Source organism: Sprattus sprattus, assembly GCF_963457725.1.
Source record: "Sprattus sprattus genome assembly, chromosome: 5".
Lineage (NCBI taxonomy): Eukaryota > Metazoa > Chordata > Actinopteri > Clupeiformes > Clupeidae > Sprattus > Sprattus sprattus.
In genome coordinates this window covers 2125852-2150215 of record NC_137924.1, presented here as the reverse complement: position 1 = coordinate 2150215, position 24364 = coordinate 2125852, and the positions used below count along the sequence as shown (strand labels likewise).

Here is a 24364-nt window from a genome sequence, read left to right as displayed (position 1 = left end):
TAATAATTAAAAACATAAAATGAGAAAATGCTACTGTTCATCACAAAATTCTTATTCTTCATCAACTGCAAACATGTTAATAATAATAAAACGTCAATGTCATCCCAGGTTTCCAATTATTTGCAGGAGGGTTAGGCATCAGCAGACCTGAGGCATGTCAGCTGCTTTTATTAATGTAGCTAATAAGTGCACTCCTTACGATGGAAGTCTAATTGTCTAAATGTCATCATTTGATCTGCAACAGCTGGAGTGACTTCTTCAAACACACTTCTCAGTCTGCTTCATATCTGCTGCCATGTTGAATGACTTCCTCAAGCCTATTTTGGCATGGGTTGACGTCAACTCTTTCCAGGCAGGTGGAATGTCAGCAGGCTCAGAACCTGCCCAATCAGCAAATTCCTCATTATATTTCATCAGAACATATTTCCAGTAGTCTGAGGTCTCCATTCTTGAGTCTCCCATTATTTCCCAATCGGGGTAGATTTCTCTGTACTGCTTGTAAGGATGCCATTCACCACTCGTTTTTGAATCACTGAAACACTTATCACTGATCACTAAAGTTGTGCAAATGTCTATCATCAGCTTCTTGGAGGCATCCAAGTAACTGTGTGCAAAGGCTTGAGGTCGGTGCATGCTGGAGAAGTGCTCTTTATGGTCCTGACCTCCTGCTTCACAGGGCGTCCCACAGAAGGGACACTGTTCCCCACATCCAAACAGTCTGGTGAGAAGTAGCTCTTGGGGTTTAGAGGGCAGATTTGTAATTATTTCAGTGATGTGTGAGGCGCCTGTTTTGTTGGCATACCCCTGAGCTAAATGTGATTCCATTTCCTCAATTAACTCCTTGAGGTTGATGGCAAACTGGTCTGTCTTGGCATTGATGAGAATAAAAAATGTGTCCAAGGCATCTCTTGGGAAGACCAGCTGATCCTCAAGGTCAGAGCAGAACTGTCGTATGAACTCCTCTATGTCCATGTCCTTGGTGATGCTGGTGATCCTGGCAGTTATTCTCTTTACAATCTCAGAAAGGAGTTCTGTCTCCAACTGTTGCATGTGGTCACCTGATGACATTTTCTTAATGATTTGTTCCTTCATCCAGTTTTTCACAAATGTTTCATATGATATTGTGTACTCCTTGTACTTCTGAAACGAGTCCTCATGGAGCAGCTGCTTTAAAAGGTCATAAAGGAAGTGAGTCTGTGTGCTGTAGATCACTCCCCCATCTCCCATCTTCATTTGATCTGCGATTGCATACCCAAGATGTTTAGACACGTAGCCTTCAACTGCTGGCTTCACACAGGTCTCTGTGAATTGTTTGGCTCTCTTCTGGCACTGATCTTTTTCACTGAACAATTCTAAGAATTTCTCCAGAAATATGGGTTTAGACTCCATCAGACGATTCTGTGGGTCGTTGTGGATATTGAATTCCTTGTGTGCTTTCTGGAAGAGCCCCGCCGCACGGCCACAGATATGAAATTTAAGATAAGTTTCACATTCATCACTTATCTGATGATCTTTCATCTGGTCATCAACAGCTTTGAGGAGGTCTCTGATGTAAGTCTCGTGGTAATCTGTGTTGTTTCTCTCCATGACGCTTAAGTGATCTGAAATAAGAATGTCACAGTGTCCTATTATACTGACACAGATCTCTTGGATTTTGCCAAAGAAGTGTTTCTTATTCATATGCGATGGGGCGCTTAAAAATCTCTTTCCATACGAAGTCCAATCTGAAAACCAGTCCGTTTTAACAAAGAATTGCTCCTGTCCACTAGATCTCAGTTCAACTGTGTTGAGCATTTCTGAGACACGTCCACTCTTTGAACTTAAATTTGACCAGAGTAGATGGTGCACATCCTGATAAACATCTATCTCTGGGATTCTGACTGCAGATAGCTCAGACATGATTCCTCTCCACATTTTCTCAAATTCTCTGGTGAGTCCATCCTTAGATAAATCTGCTTTTCTCTCTCTACACTCTTTAAGCAGCTCACATACCTTTTTCTCAATTGTATCCATTTGCTTGTTCTTGATTTTATTCACCCTTTCCATTCCCTCTCTGATTTCAACAGCCTTCTCCAAAGAGTGTTTAATAGACATTTCCATCTGTTGTCTGAGAGAGTTGGCACTTGTTTGGAAGTCCGGTTTGTATTTCTGTACTAAACGGACTTTGCTATCCTTTTTCTTAAAGTATTCATCAAGGTTGGAGAGGATTGTCTGCTCTTCTTCATGCAGCTTCTTTGATGCCTCATGTATTACCTCTCTACATAACAGATTTATTTGGACATTCTTTTCAGTAACTCCAAAATTGGATATCATTGTTTCCTTGGTTATAAGCCAGTTGTTCATCTCAGATTGGAAAGACCACTCCCAGGTGTTGTACTGAGTGCACAGCTCTGTGTATGCATCGGCCACCAAATTGTTTCTGAAATTAAAGATGAAGTTATCAAATTTCACAGCATTCCACAAACCCTGAGTCCACTCGAGGAACTCTGTTGCATCATTGTTCCTCATGTTACCAGATGTGTGTAAGGAGCCAATTAAAGTCTCCTTGAGTTCATAGACAGCTTCACTGTAGCCAGCATTCACTGGGGCCATTGGGGGAGTTCCATGCCAAAGTCCAGGGATGTAGTAGCTGTCTTTTTCAGGCTCGTAGTCCATCACATCAGTGAACTTTGCATAAGCTACTTTCTTCTCCATTTTTGCTGCTGCCCGGGTCATCTCATCCAACTGCTCCATCAGTTTATTCCTGTCTCTCATGTTGCTGTCATGAGCAGACATGTCTGACACGTTCTGATGCACAAACAGACATCTGGGCTTCTTCCCAACCTCCTTCATCCTGAGAAAGGCGTGGACCACAATCTGCAGAATGTCCTTCATCTCTGTGGAGTTCTCCATGGCGATATTGATGATGGTGATGTCACTGAGCCCTATGACCAGCGTTGCTAATTCGTTGTCGTGTTCGTAGCTTGTGTCCAATGCTGCCAGTTCAGGTGATTTTAAGCCCTCTGTGTCAATGACCATGATAAAGTCACACTTGAGCTCAGATCTGAGTTCCTCAGAGACTTTAATCAGCAGCATGAAGGCTCCTCTGGTGCATCTTCCACTGCTGACTGCAAACTGCACTCCAAACAAGGTGTTGAGAAGGGTGGACTTCCCAGTGCTTTGCACTCCCAGCACAGTCAACACCAGGATCTTACTCTTGGTGTCCACCAGCTGATGTAGCCGAGTCAGGACCTCTTTCATCCACTTCATTGGGATGTTTGATGCGTCTCCATCGACCAGCTCAACAGGAAACCCATCCAGCAGCATCTGAGCACACAAAGCAGGTAGGTGCTGGACTTGTTGTCGGGCTGGGTTGTTTTCTGGAAGGGAGCAGGCACACTCATAAAGCTGGCCCAGCTCACGGAAGAAGTGCTCAGGACCCAAAGAGCAGTTTGAGATTTGCTCATCTAACTTTGCAATTAGCTCCTTATTCTGTGGTGTGTTTCTACAGACGTCTTTGTACCGCTCTCTCAGTGTGGACAGGTTATGTCTAGAGAGGGTGTCCAGCTGAATCTTCAGCCACTTCAGGAAGTAGAGGCGCTGTGTTCTTGAGTCTGAGATACCAGCAGTGAATTTCCCCATGGCTTCTGAGAAGGCCTTCTCCAGCTGTTTCTTTCTGAGTTGTTCTTCTTTTGTCTTGAGTGAACTCTTGTAACTCTCTATGTCTTTGTCTGCATAATGCATTCTGCATCTCTCTTTTTCAATCTGACTGATTTGCTTCCAGATTTCACCATGTAAAGGCAACTGTTCTTTCTTGAAGTTCACTATATCCTTAATGCTTCCAGTGATGCCTTCAGCATTTGCTCTGCCATTTCTACACTCAGGGCAATTCTCATCAACCACAATATCAAGTCGAGAAATTTTAGCCATGTCTTCCACTTTAATTTTCATTGGATTCTTTCCAATGACAGCACTCACATGGAAACGCAGAGTCTTTACAAATTCTGCATCGTTCTGCTTTTTCTTGATGATCACGTTGGTCTCCTTCAACTTGTGTTTTCTGCATATATCCCTGAGTGTCTCCATGTTGAAGGTCTTACTCTGAGAGTTGGTGACCAGGAACAGCTCAGCTCTGCTCTTGCTGTTGTTCAGAGTGCTAAGGTTTCCCTCTAGGTCATCACTGAAGATGAAAACTGCAGCTGAGCTCTCATACAGGAAGGACATCTGGGTCTTAAACAACCGGCCATCTCCTCTTAGATTGGCTATGGCCACTGGCTGTGTAAACAAGTCGATGTTTGTGTTCCCACATGGTAGATACCAGCTGACTTCAACAAGACCATCTGATATTCTCCTGGACACATCACCACACTCCATGTCATGGTGAACAAAAGCATGATTGTGCTGATGAGGATTACTGAGCAACTTGTTCAGAGTTTGAGATTTGGGCAGACTGCTCTCTCCTAGTCTAACGAAAGACACCATGGGGATGTCCATTTCTACGATCCTGCCCTCTACAAATGTCCTGTCACCTTCAAGAGAGTGGGGTCTGAACTTTTTAACCAAGTCTCTCATGGCCCACAGCATCAGAGTGCTTTGCTGTGTGTCACAGTTTGGCAGCAGCAAAGGAACAGCAAACTGGCACATGGACATTTTGGAGACCATTTCCTGCTGGAGGTAAGGATCTGAGCAGTGGAAAAGAGCAGTGATCAAATCTAGAGGATTTATGGCATCAGAATCATCATCATCAGTGAAACTATAAGTATACGTTGGCTCGTCTTGAACACATTTGATATTTCTTGCATTCAAATTGGACATCATCAGTTTACTTAAGAAGGTCCATGGTAGCTGCTCCAGACTTTTTGCTGGTTTGTCAGACAGTGTGTTACTGTCGATCTCCAGGACTGAGCTGAGTGTGAGCTTCCCTCCATGAAGATCCCCCAGGCCCAAGGTTGACAGCAGCTCAGGAAGGAGGTGTTCTGGGGGTTAAAACACATTTGGCTGTTTGTACTGGATTACTGGATTGCATTGCTTGTATATCTATGTTCTACTACACTACCTGGTTAAAAGGTCCACTGTCTTTATGCCTGTCTATGGTTTTCCTCCCCACAGGGGGCACTAATGAACTCTTCCAGTCATCTGTGAATGTTTGCTTCTGGCTGACAGAAAAGTACAGTCTAAGCACTGGCACTTTATTCACTTTACTTCACCCCATTTGATTAATATTGAATAGAATGCTTCCCTTGCAACAGTTTTTTTCCATTCATTTTCGCATGTGTCAATTCCATGTGCACCTTTTCAAAGCTCTTCACACAGTGTGCTTTACAGACACACACCTGAGCTCAGTGAACCTTTGGTGCAAAATGCACTCCAACCACCTGTAAAGCACACTGTGTGAAGAGCTTTGAAAATGTAGACATGGAACTGAGAAAATCGTGAAAACAATTAGTAAAAGACTATGAAATGTTTTATCTTCAAATTAGAAGTATTTTATTAGAATGAAATATATTTAAATCAGTCAGATAGCTTGGGCACATTTCAAAACCAGTAAGGTCACCATTACTGTTGCCAGATTACTTCATTGTCTTATTGCAGATCAGCTAAATAAATAGGTTCAGTATATTATATGATATGAATTGAATCTTACTGGTCTTCATCTGAACAGAAGCAGGCTGGCTCTTTCCTCCATGTTGGAGCTCAGTGTAGACTTCAACAGTGTACTCAGTTACTGGTTTCAGGCCTGTGGTGTCTGTGCTGCATGGCCCAGTAGAGATGGACTTTGGCTCAGTCCCTTCACTCTGGTAAGAGACCAGGAAGCTGTGTGGAGTCTGCTTCATCTCAGGAGACACTGAAAGGACCGGTATTTGAGATGTATAGTTAATAGGAATATGCCATAGTCAATAATTCAATGTTGTTACTTTTCTTTGGACTTAAGTTAGAATGTAGTAATTTCTGGTAAGAGAGAGATTGTCCTGGGGAGTGAGGTGTGACAAGTGACACCCCATTGTCTCCAATGCCTACTTGAATAGAGGGTAACACCCCTTAAACTCAGTGCATTTAACAGACAATCCTTCAAATGGATAAGCAGATATGGGTAAGGTAAAGCGCTGTTAGTGAGTGTGGAATTTTAGGTCTGTCCCAACAATGTGTGGCCACCATTGTTCAATATTAAAGCTAAATCATGACTGACCAAAATCTAAGACTGGGTCTCCAATATATGGTATAAAATTAAATACCATTAGATGGAGGTTCCCTAACGAGAGATACATTCTTGTATTTGCTGATTCGAGTTTGCCGTAAAGATTCCTCATCACCCAGGTTCAAACAACATATGTGCCATAGATTCCAGTAATTTCCAACATGACACCCCTGTGTGGAGAGTTTGCAAGTTTTGAGCTTGAAGTTTCAGACAGAATTGAGCCTGAAGCTCATTCAAGTATGTGAGCTGGACGCTTCATATTCATGTCAGAGTGGTGGAGAAACTCTCCGCTTGGCCTGAAGCTACACTCTGTCCCAGCTTGGTTAGAGAGTTTGATGAACATCTGATTCAACAAAGTCTGAACTGGGGTTGTACCATTTGCTGAATCTAGTTTTGCCGCTCAGATATTTAACCCCAAGAGCATAAAAGTGTTGGTTGTCCTAACGAGTGTTTGGAAAAGGATCTTCAGCGTTCAAATATTTAAATTTAGAAATGTATGTTAATTTGTACATTGTTTACATTAAATTGTGGAGATACAGTTATTGGATTTGTCCAGCCATGATTCAAGACATGAAATTCCTCTGAGTCCAGTTTCACAATGCTTTTGATAAAGTCAGATGTAAGACTGCTAAATGTTAGACTGTTTCTATTTCACACAATAGTTACAGACAGCGCTCACGCATACACTTGATGACCCATTAGGCTAAAGTGAACCACACCCATGCCAGATAGCAGGACTACAGACTTTAAGCATTTTGTGCCAACACATGATTCCCTAAACCCAGTTTAAAATCATTGTATGAAGTGTTACAATTACGAGTAATTGTAAGCATATATACAGTATATATATATTTTTTTGGAACAAAGTCTTCATCCTGTATATGGGCCACTCTAACGAATTGGTACAAAGTGTGGTCCCTCAACAATAAAGTATTAAGCCATAGTAATTTACTAAGAATGGGTTATGGTCCATTCAAACCCAAGGCATAAAATGAGATAGTGATAAGCTAAATATATACAAAATCATCATTTATAGGGTACTTTCTATTGGGAAGTAGCTGTCCCCCACCCTGACATCTAAATTTAAATTTCTCTAAATAACACTTAAAACTATTTTTGGATATTTTTTTTTTCAATAGGGTTATTTCAAAGATCTCTATGATTTAGTCCGGGATATTTTAATTTTTTTGTCAAAAAAATTGTTAAGCTCCGCGAGAGACATAAAAAGAACAACCACGGAAACATTGAACCCTTTTCTTTTATAATATATACAGTTCAACATTTTAAAATAAATAAGCACTTTGTCAGGGGAATAGAACTGATGTGATGCAATTCTAGTATCTGAGTGGGGTTTCTGCTGCTAAGGACCCACCCATTAGCAAATGACAGCTATTCATATGATAAGGAGATGGTGATTCAGTGATCTCCATTGGGTCATGGTGTGGCAAGATTCACTCCGGGGGTTTGGGCCACAAAGACATTCTAGGGCCATTAGGATATGGCCTTTGTCTTTGCGAGAGGTGTCACAGGTTTGTTCACACCAACTCATCAATATGCATTTGTAGGGGCACAGATTTAAGAATGGCACAGGACACTCTGAAATTATAAATATGTGGTAGTGAAACAAGACATACTTTCTGAATGCTAAACTAACATGTGTTTAGCCAACACCTATGTTTACAAGGCTCAGAAATAAAAAGTCTTGAGAATAAATCTTTACAATGTGTTTTTGTACAAAGTCTGAGCACCTCTGAAACAAGGTTTTTCCAAGGGTATGTTTACATTTGATTTAAATTAAACTTTTTTTTACTACATTCCTTTTACTTACATGATATTATTGCTGAGGTCTTCTAGAATATAATCATATATTCCATTTGTGCATCAATGTTTTTAGTTAAGCAAAATGTACAAAAACATCAAGGCATGTCAGACAACTTAGAAAAGTCTAAAAGGCCTTAGACCTTAGAGTGTTAAACATAATCTGTAAGATTTAGATTTATTGTGGGTTACATTTTTAAATAAATAAACTATACTCAAAAAAATCAGGTCCCCAGTTTTCATGTCACTACAGAAACACAAGAGATTTAGTTCATTGGCTGAGCCTGTGTTTTAGCCAGGACCATGCATTTTTGACCAGGCAGTGACACTGCATCCCTTTCCCTCATGGTTGAATGGTAAGTAGCTAAATCCCATAGTTTTGATATGAATGTGTTCCAAAGTCTGAAAATCGTGTAACCTTAAGAATTGTCACTACCGAACACATATTCAATTTAGTAGACTTTTTGGGGTTTTATGCAAAGTATAATGTTTTTATGTGTGTACACCTCTTCAAAGACGTGACTACTAGCCATGTGTTTGCTACCATTCATTAGTTATGCTTAAAGTTAGCTAGAATTGTCACTACCGAAACATATGGTAAAGTTTCAGGAGTGACATGATCATTTCGGTAGGGACAAAATCCCATCATTTTCATCAGCTGCCAGGATCCTGATGAGGGTGCGTAAACACGACCACATCACCCCCACCCTGAAAGCACTTCACTGGCTCCCAGTCCCACTCAGAATAAAGTTCAAGGTCTCCCTCCTCACCCACAAATGCCTATACGGACATGCTCCCCTTACCTCAGGGAACTCCTCTCCCCCAGACCTCCTCACGCTCCCTCCGTTCTGCATCCGCAAACACCCTTCAAGCCACCAGAACTAAGCTCTGCACCATGGGTGACCGGGCTTTCTCCTCTGCTGTCCCAAGGCTGTGGAATGCCCTCCCTGACCATCTCAGGGCCCCACAGTCTATTGACGTTTTTAAAAAAGGCCTGAAAACTTATCTTTTTTCAAAAGCTTTCTGCTAATTATTGTTCATTGTTGTTGTCTTATATGTATATGTAGCACTTTGAGATCTGTATGATGTAAAGTGCAATACAAATAAAATGTATTATTATTATCATTTTGAAATACATGTATTGTGTGGACTAAAGGGTGGCCTAGAGCACCTTTTGAAAGATTTTGGGAGATAAATGAGCACCTCTTCAACATCCATCACCAGTACACACGGCTGCAAATTCTGCACAGATCTGTAGTCGGGCTTACTCTGTTATTGAGATAGTAATTTAGCAACTTGGGACATGTTTGCCACTCGTGAATATCTAACCTGTGTCTTTTCAGGTAGATTTTGAAATCATACGCGAGCTTCGCGAGTTTCGAACCTGTGCTCTTCGGGTTAGTGGTACTGTGTACCTAATGGTGCTGTGTGTAACCGCTTAGCCACCTTTCTGGTAAGGATTTAGCTCGTCGGTGCGACCAAGTCACTGGTTTATCATTCTTCCCTCCTCTGGGGTATTTCTCTTCTGTTACTGGAGCGTGGGAATTGGGAATTGTTTAGTGGACTTATGTGAAGTTTTAATTATGTTCACTTAAAGGCGCCCGAGGCAACATTATAAACTTTAGACTCGAATAATAAACGTTACATTTCTAGTCTTTTTTACACGTAGTAAGTTTCAATAACACCATACCATTACATATCGACATTCGAGGAGCAAAGATGAGACGTCGTTGTGTGGTGAGAACTGATAAAAAAAAATCGCCTGCCTTCTGTTTTCCACGGTAGATCGCAGGTTATGCTAGAAATGGCTGAGCATGGGTGGGATGGGGAAAGATAACACCTTTCCATCAGACGCAAATTTAGCTAATCGGAATCTGTAAGTGGTTTCCAGATATACATAGTTGATCTCTCTTATTTGACAAAGCAGTGAGTTAGCTGTCTTTCAATGTCTCTTGTCGAATTATCTCACATGTTTATGGTGGTATGTGTTTAAAAGTTTTTAAGTTGTTTTCAATCCAGGTCAATTAAATTAACATAACAAAACCTAGGCCTGGCCAAGGGGAAGGGGGGGGGGGGGGAAGGCTTTCACACCAATGTGGGCTTCTACGGTAATACACAGGGTCGAAGACTGTCGTAAATCCCACATTTCATGCACTGTGCTGTTCCCCGTAAGCCAGATACAATTTTGGGGTTGGCATTGGTAAGGAGGCATTTTACTAATGTTGCCTCATCAATGTCGGGTTTTCATTCAAGACAAAGTGCTTTATAATCATAGTGTGGAAAGGAGAATTCCCCTTTCCACCGTGAGCATCCACATTGTCACGTTGGCCCGCAAAAGGGGGAGAGGCACTTTACTCTCGTTGCCTGCAGGACCAGGAGAGAAGTACTTACTTGATGTTAGGTGAAGTACAGGCTGTTTACAATTCTGTGTTTTGCTGTTTACACTAGTGAGCTAGTTTCAAGTACTGTTGAAGTACGGATTTATGATTGTTTGTTTTTGTATACAAGTTTGGTGTTGGAACCAAATAAACCCAAATATCTATTTTTGTAAGAAAACAATTATCTCACGATGACGATAGGAAGCAGCATCTCGCCAAAATGGCGAAAGGGGTACAATTCCACAATGTCAACAAAGGGTACAGCAGGACCGTTTGAACTTTAAAATCACAAACAGCCAGCACCCTTAGGGCTGAAATACACATATGCGTTTTTTTTAAACGGGACGCGAGCAAATGCATTGATTCCTATGGTACGGCGCGCTTTGCGTGGGCGCCCCTTCTCCACCACGCGCTGCGTCTTTGTGGCGTTTTTTAGGTTCGCTTAAAAGTTGAACTGTTCTCAACTTTCCAGCGCAAGGCAGGGAAGCGCACCGCTTCTGTTTTGGCCGCCGCACTTTGCCAAGGCGTTACTGAAGTGTTTCTGCCTGAAAAAAGACGCGTATGTGTATTTCAGCCCTTAGGCATCAACCAGATCAACGCCTCTGGACTCCACAGGACCACGGCAACACCTGAACCGATGACCTCCTCCCAAGGAGAGTAAAAGGAGACACCTTGAAGAGGAATGGCAATCTCCTGATATGCTCAGAGAAGCATAGGCTGAATGAGCCCATATGGAGCAAACAACTGAGTAAAGCCAAGAGTCAAGACACACACAGACACACACAAACACACTAAAGAACTGAAACATCACCATCACTATCAAAGACACTCACACAGACACACGGAAGAACTGAAACATCATCATCACCATCAAAGACACTCACACAGACACTCTGAGGTCTGTCAACACAAACACCCACACACACACAAACACACACAGAGACACACACGGACACTCGCTCACAGACCCACACTTAACTGTATCCACAGTCAACCCACATTACCATGAAGTTCATGTACACGTCAGTAACCAGAAAGGAAATGTTTTAAGATGTTGTAACACTGTTCTGTTATCTTGTGTCTGTATGAGACTATTGTTTAATCCTAACATTTCCATTTTGTTAAGTTCATTATATCATTGAACCATTAACGCCAGCCAGCTGAGGCTGGCAGATGATGCAGTTGTGGGATAAAAAAATATATGTTTCACATTTAATTAAGTAGTTTAGTATAGGATTCCATAGTATAACATCAATTGAATTGGTAACTTAGTGTGGCCATGTATTCTGTCTGACCTGTTGTGAAAGGTTTGATGAGCTAAGAGAGTTACTCAAGGCTTGGAGGTAAGGGGATCCTATGTAAATAGTCTTATCTCTGGGGAGAAGAGGTGGTCACATTGTATTAGTCCGAGGGAGGGGGGTTTTAGGTATAAGACATGAGTTTGCCCAGATACTGTAGGGCATTGTTGTTGGACATTTCATGAACATGGATTGCTTGTAACAATGCTCCCGGTATCGTTAATAAATCTGCAGTACCACTCCAGTTGTCTGTAAGTAATTTTGACCACATAAATGGTGTCAGAAGTGGGATACCTATCTCCGAGGAACAGCGCGGAAGACCAAAGGCTCAGGACCCGACACAGATGAAAGGAGATCTCTTTCTGATCTTGGGAGAAGGCCGTCGATAGCAACAAAAATATGCTCCAGCGGCACCCAGCCTGGCCAGCGGAATTCCTCCTGTGACCTGGATACGGTATCACCAGCTTGGTGGTTGCAGACAACTGTGGTGAGTCCCTCATTTTACTCTAACAAATGCTAGTAAAATAGGGTTGTTATGTGCACTGGGTTGGTAGAGGTGAGCTTTACCACAAGGGTTGGTCTCTACCACAAGGGTTGGTAGTGTTAAGCTTTACAACAAGGGTTGGTATATGCCACAAGGGTTGGCTAAGGGGAAATCTACCACAAGGGTTGGTAAAGGTACCACAAGGGTTGGTACAGGTGAAATCTACCACAAGGGTTGGTAAAGGTACCACAAGGGTTGGTACAGGTGAAATCTACCACAAGGGTTGGTAAAGGTACCACAAGGGTTGGTACAGATGAGATCCTGCCACAAGGGTTGGTAGATGAGGTTATCCTACCTAACCCTAACCCTAACCCTAAGAGAAAATGAGGAATAATATGCAAAACTATTAACACACCTAGAGGAGTAGAGACCAGGATGTTTGAGGGACATGTATAAAAAATATGGACCTGAATGTGTAGATGAGAACTGACTAAGGAAGTGAAATTTCCTTTAGAGGGAAAGAATGAAAAGTAAGTGAAGAAAGTTAACTGAAGGTAGGGCTATGCTGGAAAGTAGAAAATGTATGGGAAATGGGAGAAGAGAGCAGAGGGAAAGAAAGGTTTTTACAGAAGAGAGAGGGGAAATGGCTGCCCAGAGGACTACAGACATGACAGCAGAAATGTATGTGCAGAAGAATGAACCAGAACCAACAGCCCCACTCCCTACTCAGCCCAGACCTCCCAACAATGATGGTACTTGGGCCTTGATATATCTACCCTCACCCCAGCCACTTTTACCCCAGCCACCTTTGCCTCAAGAGCTCATGGACTATGTTAAGAATCATTTTGTTACCTGGAGTACTGTACCTCCCAATGAACTGTTATAATATGCTGAAAATTGTGAGAAGAGTGACCAAAAGAAGCAAGATGAATTTCAAGCACTTTCAAACAAGTGGGCAAACAGGAGGAGGAAAGGGGGGAAGGGGAGGACAGGGAGTGAGAAGAGGACAACAGTCAGGCCTTGGGCCCTGGGACCCTATGTTGACACTTTTGATTTACAGCTTGGATTGTTTGAATGCTGCAGCACAGCCTAAACTCTCTCTCTTTGAATGTACATATTTTTTCTTTTTTGATTGATACAGGGACAGATATTAGTATGTTAGGAAAGAAGGATATTGGAAAGTGTATGACATTGAAAAGTACCAGAATAGTGAATGTTATGGGAGCATCAGGTCAGTTGATAGCAGAGCCAGTTTCTACTCCAATATTAGTGCAATAGGAGCACAATGCATTACAACCCCCATCCTCAGCAGTGTTTTCCCTGAAAATGTACTGGGCCGAGACTTAATGTGTAAACTACAGCTTACTATTTCACTCACACATAATGGGGTTGGTTTAGAGGGGTCCCTTTTGTTTGTATTATCAGATAACTTGCCCAACTTGAAGTGGAGTTTTAAAGTCACCAGTCTCGGTCCAGGGAGATAAGGAACTTCCAGAGTGTTTTGCAATGTGTGACGAATTCTTTCTCAGATATCACAAATCCGGAGAAATGGTACCAAGTCAATCCAATCGTTAAAGAATATTGACATAGCTGGCATTATTATAACGACCAAAAGCTACGCTGCAGTTGTAATAGACCTGAAAACTGGTCTGAGATATTTTGTTTGCAAACTCAACTTTTTCTCCCCATGTGCCTTTAAAAAAAAAAAGGAATGGTGTGATTGTGGACTTTTGGTTAAAGCATGCTAATAATTGGGTGTCCATTCAACATACCCCTGATTTGTTTTATTCATCCTCTCGGGAGGCATATTTTTTTCAAAAATGGAGCTCCTTAACTGTACAAAGACATATCTTTGTAAAGCCTGAACCTTCCTCTTTACAACAGCAAGAGACTTTAACTTTGTCTGCTGAGGAAAGAGCAACTCTGCTATGTGCTTGGATATTAACTTAGACAGAGAGGGCACAGCCTCTCCAAGCATGTGCAAATAATTGTAAAACCTTGACTGACTAATTGACTTGGACTGACAACTCTGATAAAGTCTTTGTTGATTTAAGATAGGCGTTAGTATCAGCTCCAACACTGGGGTTGCCTAATTATGACCTGTCATTTTATTTATTTGTGTGTGAGAAATTAGGTTACATGCAGGGGGTGTTATGTCAACAATATGGGGGGCAGCATAGACCTGTGGTATACTTATCTAAACAATTAGATCCGGTTGCTAGAAGAATGATTTCTTGTTTAAAAGCAGTTGCAGAGGCTGCCAGTGCAGTGTTAGGTTGTGCAGACATAGTATTGTTGCATTCACTCACTGTGCATGTCCCACATGAAGTACATTCATAGCTTTTACAAGAGCAAACTGCACATCTTACACCAGCGCGTCTATTAACTTATCAGCATGTGATATTAACCCTTTCTCATTTGACCCTTACATGTTGCACCACACTTAATCCAGATACTCTGCTGCCGATAGCGGAGAATGGTGATTTACCTGACATTTCTGAAACACCTTTCCCTAAACCTGATTTAATCTTGTTTGTTAATGGATCATCTATGAAACTGGAGTCCGGAGAGGTGGGGAACAAATTACTCTGTAGTGAATCCTTTTGAAATGATTGAAACTCACCCCCTCCCAGGAATTTGTCTGCTCACGCAGCTGAAATGGTAGCCTTGGTGGGAGCATGGAATTTGACAAAAGGCAAATCTGTAATAGGTGATGAAACTAGTTTATTGGATAAGACCATTGAAAAAAAAAGGGGGATAAACTGCGGGCATGATAAAATATGAATGTGCTATGATGGCCACATGGTAACTTCATACATGTTATTAGCCCTGTTGCTTTGTGCCCACTTTGATTTTCAGTGCGCAAAAGGGGGGTAAATTAGCCTGACGATGTCATACTCATAATTCTAGTCAGAATATGAGTCTGAGACCGAACCACTGGGCTGTGATTATGGGGCGTGTTTCAACGAACCAGGAAAGAAAATTCCTCTTCGCTGAATTGGATACCTAGAACCAATCAGAGCAACGTAGTATTATTACCATCTGATAGATTAAACTTTTACCTGATCCCGTAGGAAAGACGGCAAAAACATCTGTTCAATCGACAAATGCCTTGATCGCGTTTCTCTGTTCCTCTTTCAAAATGAATGCGCTGTCAATATCTGTTGAGATATGCCTGCTCACGTTACTTAATTAGCACTCAAGGCTAGAAGCTACCATTTGTTTCAATGTTTTTTTTGTCTACGCTGTTAGCATAACCTTTCAATAATGGTCTAGAGTACACTGTAAAAAATCAACCTAATTTTACAGTTAATAACTCTACATTTTTACAGTGGTTTTCTGTTTTGTGAAATTGTATACAAAACTACGTATAATAATGGAGGTTAACTATAAATTAAAAACACGACTGCTATTTTAAGGATAATGCCAATAATGACAAATAACATGGATTTCTATTTTTTTTACAGAAAATAACTGTATTATATATACATAATTTTTTCCATTTTTCTAAAATACATGCAAATGTAAATAAAATTACACTGATAATCTGAAATTAAATATGTGGTTCATTATATTAAGGTTTATGTACATACTAACAATTTATCATGTTTCTATGTACATTTACAGTGAATTCCTCAAAAATCCAGCAAACCCATTTTCACTAACCTGTTAGAACCTTGATGTTTTTTGGCAAATTCTACCTAAAATTCCATGCCCAAATGTAAAGGCCTACTTTTGAGTCTTAAGTATAGTATGATGGCAAATTTCAATTTGATGTTACAGAGTACCCCTCAAGCTATGATAAAATACCTTTAGAGTACCATATATGTTAGCTCATTTTAGAAAGATGTTGATAACCTTCCCAAAATATAGGCGCCCCCTAATTCTTTTTCCTTTTGCATCTAGATTACTGTGGATTTAAGTGGGAAAATGAATTGAAATGGCCAGTTATGTCATAAAATTGTGTGCCCCCAAGGGTATGCCATCACCTGAACAAATGGAACTGATATCTCATCCCAATCAAAAGTTAGAAGATAAATAATCGGTGATCTCTCCATATACTCTTCCGTGACTTTTGCTGCTTTCTGATTCTACCAGACTCTATTTCAATCTTCTCGTCATCCAACGGTTGAAGCTCTTTCAATGCTGCTGTTACCCCATAAAAACAATCTTTTTTGGGGCTGATTCACTGTTTTATTTTTAGAAGCCATGATGATGTAGAATAAATGTGTTTCGTTGTACAGCTGCATTTAGTTATAGAACTGTCTAAAACTTGCGTGGCTAAACGGCAAAACAAATGCACCTGAATTACTGATTACATCCCACCTTCTCTGTTGTGCACTCGGATATCTTTGCATCTCATTGGTCTACAGTCATGATTGACACATGTGTGGACCAGTCAAGGAAAGTATTAGTTTATGTTTTCCACGTACAGACTTAGCAGAGTTTACCATAGCAACCATGGACATATGATAGCAACAAAATAGTCTTGGGTGCGCGCGTTGTGTCAGACTGACAGGTCAGTCAACCTATGATATTAGTTACAGGTTCCCGTATCTTGCTGGCTGATTGGGTTATCCTGATAAGATAAGACTCTGTAAAAGGTCGGGATAGCCTTCACGCTTAGAGCAAGATGTTACTCATAAGAGGACTCAGGAGGTTGAAGATGTTAGAAAAATGGGTATTTTTATTAACCCAAATAAGGCACAAAGGCAGTCAAAACACCGACAGTACTAAATCAATATAAAAAATACAGTTTTCATTAAGGACAAATGCATGGCATTAAAGCCACCAACAAATAAGCAATTCACATAAGAGCACATGTATAAAAAGGACCATTAACTGGTCAGTGAGAGTTCGTAAGGCTTGCGCCTTATTAAACACGATCACTCTCACTACAAAACAAAACAAAAGCAAATAAAAGGACCAAGGTAACTAGCCCATCGTGAGAGCTCCAAGGACTTACGTCCTATTAAACTGGCAACTCTCCTGAACAAAGAAAAAAGGTAAGTTTAAGTAGCCTTGACAAGCACCTTGAATTGGCTCATACCAATCATTGATTTCAGGTGTGTCAATCAGCAAGGCACCAACACCTGTGGCTCACAGCAGCCATACCTAAACAATCAAACTCCCAATCAACTAGGAAACACTTGCATAGCCGACACATAATAAAGCAGCCAAATCTCATTAAACATAAACTCCATATATCGCGCCATCTTCACAACACAAACTTAGACACTAAACACACGGTTGACAAACGGTATGAAATATGACAATATGATGTACGATTGTTAAACTAAATAAACAGAACATTTCAGAGACAAGACATTGAATGTGTGCTGATTTTAACTGAACAAAGACATGAACATCAAACATGTAACACACACACACACCAAAACACCTTCACCCAGTCCACAAAAGCAGCAGCCTACAGGCTGCAGTGGTGGGTCACACAGGTGCCCCGTCACAGACTCACTTTGTTCATTCGGTTAAAATCAAGCCACCCCTGAACTAAACACCACTATACATATTTGGGACGGCATCGGCAAGCCTGGTCTAGTCACACAAGAGCATTGTCCAAATTCCGAATGGGCACTAAATCCAACAGACCCACTCCAAAATCTTGTGGAAAGACTTCCTATAAGAGAGGCAGCTGTTATAGAGTAGTTTTGGAATGAGATGTGCGTGAAACTCATATATGTGTGATGATCAGGTGTCCCAATACTTTTGACCTGACCTAACCTTGGATCTGGCTGGCCCAGAGCAATGCAGAACAATAAAGACGAGACAAGGGGGAAATTACTTTGCAATGGACTGACTCACTCCATGTAGTTTAATTTGAGTCTGAAGTCAAATGTTTTAACTTTTGTGGGTAGAGGCTATTGTGATGTTCCTGCTGAGCTCCGCTCCGGCCACGCCCCCTTCAATCACACAAGCACATACACCTGTTTCACTCTCACTCATGCTCTCAGCTGCATGTCATCAGTATCATTCACCATCCCAGCTGCACTGCATTCAGGTCCCCAATCACATGATCACACACACCTGATTCACTCCCTATATAAAACCTGCACTCCCCTCACTCCGTGTTTGGTCTCGTCACTACAAGGGCGAAACCTTTGCCCAAGTCTTCTAGCTCTGTGGCCCACTCTACGTCCCTGGGATTCCGCCTTCCGGCCACCGGCAACTACAACCCCATTGTCAGCTGGCTTCCAACCCAGCAAGCTCTCTGTCCGTGGGCGTCCAGCCCCGCAAGCTCCCTGTCTGCTGGCTTCCGAGTCAGCCAGTTCGGTGCCGGCAGACTTTCAGGACTGCATTATCCAGAGTGCCGTGCATAGGGCACCGGGAGTAATGTGACTGTCTTGTCCGGCTTGTAGCCCTCAGGGCTTTGAACCAGAATTTTTTCCCAATTGGTTCGTTCCGATCAGAAACAGTATTTTAACGTTTCCGGTTTTCGTTCCAACCCTAAAATTGACGTTCCTGAACCGGTTAGAACAAAAAAATAAAGTTCCTGAACCGGTTAATAGCGTTCCATGTCAGCTGCGGGACATACAAATAAGTAGACTGATCATTAGGACTTTAAAATAATCTTATATGTCTATCCTGTCATTAAACATTAAAAAAGCACTATAGGCTACATTATGTAAGCGGCAACTGTAATTCTGACATTTTGTAAGTATTATACATGAGTTAAGACAAGGAAAATGTATGCTATGTTGTTTATTGGGCAAACAAAACATAACAGCATTTGGCCAAACCTCGTCAGGGCCCAATCAGTGCATTTTTGTCAACAGAGACAATACAAATATTACAAAACTACAATGGTATCTACATACATCCCTCAATGTTGTATTTGGATTTGTTAGTCGCGGGGTCAAATGAATAATGCTGCCGCATAGGATTCTCGCAATGTCTTCCCATCTGAACAAAAAAGTTAAAATTCCAACTACCGTATTAGCCTACGTTTTAAATAAAGACTTAACAAACTAGGGCCGGTTATGCTGGGCAATAGCAAGGTAGTCTACTGCCAATGCTAACTGTCCAACTTAGCTATAATTTCATTAACTTGACCCTGCAGATTTTTACAACAATGCATTGGAAATTCGTAGCCTATCTTATAGAATTCCTATTTAAAACAAACATGTGTGAGATACTTGGTACAATATTTACCTCTTCTTAAGATTGAGTTTGAGAGACTGGTGGCTACAGCTTGTGCATAGATTTGATCCGATAAGGCTACCAGCTGGCGGCGCGCGGCACTGTTCTCTAGTATCTAAGTTAAGGACCGGAAGAGAACATCACCAATCATATTGCATTTAGGAATCTTGTGAAAGAGCGAAAAAATAACGTTATAAACCGGTTACCATTATTTTAGATAAACGATTCTGATCCGGAACATATTTTTTTTGAAAGTTTCTGGATTCGTTTCTGTTCCTAGCAAAACATCAAAAGTTTCTGGTTTTCGTTTTCGTTCCGTGAACCGGTTCAAAGCCTTGGTAGCCCTGTACCTCTGTTCTTTGCCCTTGCGAGACTCTGTGCGATCTTTAGTTCATGTTCCTAGATCTTTGTGTTAGAACTCTGTCTGTTAACCCTTTCGTGGATTTGTATACTCTGTTTATGTTTGTGTCCTGTTCCCCGGCTGTACTCCATCAATAAACTCTGCATCACCTGAAACTCTTCAATCACAAACCCTGCAAGTCAATGTTTGAAATAATTGTCTCCCAAAATAAAACCATCATTTTACAATCTTGAGCATGTGTCAGCACTTTATTGAATGTGTTTGATCATAAAAATGTAGGAACAATCTGTAAAATGACAGTTTCTCTGCTAAATGTGAATTGCCGTCACTTAATTGAAGGTGTTTCATTGCAATAAATGAGGGAAAATCTGTAAAATACCAGTGTTTCTCTGCAAAACTGTTAGGGCTGCCACTTTATTGAAGGTGTTTAATCTTTATTAAAGAAGCCTGACTTAATGAATGGTGTTTGCTTGTTATAAATTAGGAAGAATCTGTAAAATAACAGTATTTTTTGCTGAACTTGTAGTACTGTCACTTTATTGTAAGTGTTCGATATTAATAATAAAAAAATCTGTAAAATAACAGTTTTTCTCTGCTGAACTGTTAGGGCTGCCACTTTATTGAAGATTTTTAATCTTAATTAAAGAAGCCTGACTTAATGAATGGTGTTTGTTTGTAATAAATTAGGAAGAATCTGTAAAATAACAGCATTTTTTGCTACACTTGTAGTACTGTCACTTTATTGAAAGTGTTCGATATTAATAGATACAAAAATCTGTAAAATAACAGTTTTTCTCTGCTGAACTTTTAGGGCTGCCACTTTATTAAAGGTTTTTAATCTTAAATATCGAGGAAAACATTGTAAAATAACAGTGTTTCTCTGCTATACTTTTAGTTCCCTAACTTAATAAAAGGTGTTTGCTCGTAATAAATTAGGAAGAATCTGTAAAATAACAGTTTTTCTCTGCAATTCCATAAATGGAAATATCTGTAAATATAGGGTTTTTGCACTTTATTTGAATTAGGATGTTTTACTTTAATTTTGCGTTTTTTGTTTGGCAGCCGTAGCTGCCAGTAATTGACTGTTTTTTTACAGATTTTTTTTTTTACAGTGTACTTAAGTTAAGACCTACAATCCTCGGCAACATTGGTGTTGCGTATACACAACTAACAGAGTCAATGTAGACATAAAAAAAGTCGTGTAGATAGCTTAAATCATATCAAATATGTCCCACTAAGCTCCCGAGACGGCGCCATCTTTGTTCGATGTATACCGGTATTCTATCTATCATCAGGTCATCTGTCCATCAACGTATAAAGCCCGCCCTTACAATTTGATTGGTTTAGATTGCTTTCTCAACTTTTTCGAAACGTTTAAACCCTCCCAACTAGCTCGACTCCAGACTGAATCTCCCAGACCAAAAATGTTGTGGGCGGAGTTCAGGCTGGTATCCAGGCTAGGGGTATATATGAGAAAAATTTGAATATGGGGTTATGGTCACCCTATTTATGGGAGGTTTGGGATAACAATATGTATAATGCTATGTTTGTAGCATACAAAATGTATTTTGCACCAGGATTCACTACAGTAGCAGCCATGTATTGTTACAATGAGAGTATAAGGAAGGGCATCATCCATCACCTGAAAAATCCATTTGAACCCATTATGATGGATTTCAGTCAATTGAACAAATGCAAAGGATATTAATATAGTTTGGTCATAGTGGATATGTTTTCAAAATGGCCTGAATGTTATCCAGTCAAGCATGCAAAGGCCATATCAGTGGCTAAGGCTTTAATGAGAGATGTTGTGCCTAGATGGGGAGTTCCAAGAAACTAACCTCAGATAATGGAGCACGTTTTGTCAACAACATTATTAAAATGCTGTCTGAGAAATTGCAAATGGACTTCAGAACCCATTGTGCATAACATCCACAAAGTGCAGGTGCTGTGGAAATAAATAATTCAATGTTGAAAGCAAAATTACAGTGTCAATAGGGATGGATTGGGTGACTGCACTTCCTTTAGCTCTTCTCTACCTCAGAGGCCGTTCATTCAAAATCAACAGGGCTAAGTCCTTTTGAAATTTTGACTGGACGTCCTCTGACGGCTCCAGGGTTTACTAATCCACCTAACTTAGAGGATGTAGATATAAAAAAGACTAGTTACATGCGAGGACTGATTGCTGCTCTGTCTTTTGTGTCTCAATAGGTGGCGTCGGCCCTTCCACAAAGTTTCCAAAGGACACACCCAGGTGAGCCAGGAGCCTGGGTTCTGATCAAAGATTTAAGGAAGGACGAATTGGAATCACAAGTGATGGAGAGGACCGTTTGAAGTACTGTTATCTACACCTACGGCTGTGAGGAGTGCTGAAAGACACACTTGGGTACATCTGTCACGCTGCAGAGTGGTGAAAAATCTGGAACAATACATACACTGAAGTGGATTGGCAATAAGAAAGGATTGGTAAACAACCTTAAGGAGGCTAAAGAATATAGGCATCAGGATAGATTCATAAGTATCACTAGCACCACATCAAAGTATTTTTCCTAGTTTAGCTAGATAACCGTTACAAGTTTGATGTTTTTTGTTTAATTTATTTGGACAGTTACCTGAGGCGGGTCTAAACAACCCAAGTCAGCTCTGCTGTTGAAGATTTAGGGATAGGTTTATTTTTGAGTTTTTGAATAACTGAGAAAACACAAGATGTTGGTTTTGGTTTTGTTGATGTGTGGAACGAATAAAGTCTGTGTTTTAGCCTTCCATGCCAAAACAAGAAACTGGAGTCTGTGAAACCCCTTAACTTTAGGAATGTTTACGACCTGATAAGAGAGTGGATCACGATGTTACCTGAGACTAGATTTGTCTGGTAGAAGGTAGTTAGTGATTTGTGGATGCATCTTCTCCTTTCTCTATGTGGTGAAACCATTGGTATGATCAAAGTATTTTGGAAACCTAACAGAAGTGATTATATGTTTCAGGGTAGTCCCGTGCCAACTGAAATGTATGAAGATGTTTTTCCATTCAAAGAATTCCCAAATAATGAGAGAGGAAACATGTTAGTAACAGAAGTGTAAAATGAGTCTGACTCTATTTTGAAAAAACCTGGTTTAAATGATAGAAATGCAATTGGAATTTCATGTTGTTATTTTATTTTCTATGTATAATATGGAGTTTAAATTTCAATAATTAGATAACTTGGAGGAAGTAATTTGTAACCATGTTTTGCTATTATGTGTGTTAAAGTCTATAATCAAATGTAATGATGATTCATATAGTTGCTCTAGGTGTGGTACTATAGTACCACAAGGGGGGAATGTGGGATGAAAAATACATGTTTCACATTTAATTAAGTAGGTTAGTATAGGATTCCATAGTATAACATAAATTGAATTGGTAACTTAGTGTGGCCATGTATTCTGTCTGACCTGTTGTGTAAGGTCTATATGACTCAGAGAGTTACTCAAGGCTTGGAGGTATGGGGATCCTATGTAAATAGTCTTATCTCTGGGGAGAAGAGGTGGCCACATTGTATTAGTCCGAGGGAGGGGTTTTAGGTATAAGACATGAGTTTGCCCAGAGACTGATGGGCATTGTTGTTGGACATTTCATGAACATGGATTGCTTGTAACAATGCTCCCGGTATCGTTAATAAATCTGCAGTACCACTCCAGTTGTCTGTAAGTAATTTTGACCACACAGTGATGGAGCTCACAGTCAGACGCTCTGGGACTGGAATCTCTGGATTGGTTAAAATGTTTGTCATGAAATAACTTAATAAAACTCACTCTTATTTTTCTAAGCGCTGTATGAAGACTTTTGGAAAAGGTTTCTGAAAATTGTAGATGTTTGCTTGCAATATCATATTTAATCATTATGCTGAATTCATGTGGCGATTGAAATATTAAGTGTGTATCCAAATTTCTTTCTAGGGCAAGAGTGAATCATTGTGTCATAATGCCACAGTATGGGCCTCTGTCCACCATATTTACTACACTTTGGCCAGTGGACACTCCTTCTCTAGATACTATTATTACTGTTAACTGTAAATAATACTGAGGTTCCTCAAAAAGCTAAAATAACAAAGATCAGTCATGAATATGCCTTCAGGGAATCATTCTCCCCTTTCTGATATCTCACCTGTCATCATCTGAAGAGAAGCAGGATTGCTCTTTCCTCCGTGTTGGAGTTCAGTGTAGACTTTAACAGTGTAGTGAGTTCCTGGTTTCAGGCCTGTGATGACTGTACTGCATGACCCAGTAGAGATGGACTTTGGCTCAGTCCATTGACTCTTGTAAGAGACAAGGAAGCTGTGTTGAGTCTGCTTCATCTCAGGAGACACCATCCAGCTGAGGTTAGCAGATGATGCAGTGATGTAGCTCACAGTCAGACGCTCTGGGACTGGAATCTCTGGATTGATTAAAAGGTTTGACGTGAGATAACTTAATAAAACTCACGCTTATTTTGTTAAGCGCTGTATGAAAACGTTTGGTAAAGGTTTCTGAAAATTGAAGTTGTTTGCTTGCAATAACATATTTAATCTCTATGCTGAATTCATGTAACGATTGACAGATAAAGTGTGTATCCAAATTTCTATCTAGTCCTAGAGTGAATCATTGTGACCTAATCATGTTTTCATGTTGCCTCAGTATGGGCCTCTGTCCACCATATTTACTACACTTTGGCCTGTGA

At 40.6% G+C, this 24364-nt stretch overlaps 1 protein-coding gene across 1 annotated transcript; it reads right to left on the bottom strand.

Moving 5' to 3' along the window:
• Window positions 1-258: 258 nt before the first annotated feature.
• Window positions 259-24017, bottom strand: LOC308365556 (up-regulator of cell proliferation-like; the record flags this gene model as incomplete). Its single annotated transcript, XM_080839024.1, has 2 exons — window positions 259-4955; window positions 23813-24017. 2 exons carry the CDS (start codon window positions 24015-24017, stop codon window positions 259-261), a joined length of 4902 nt encoding a protein of 1633 aa, XP_080695150.1.
• Window positions 24018-24364: the final 347 nt, after the last annotated feature.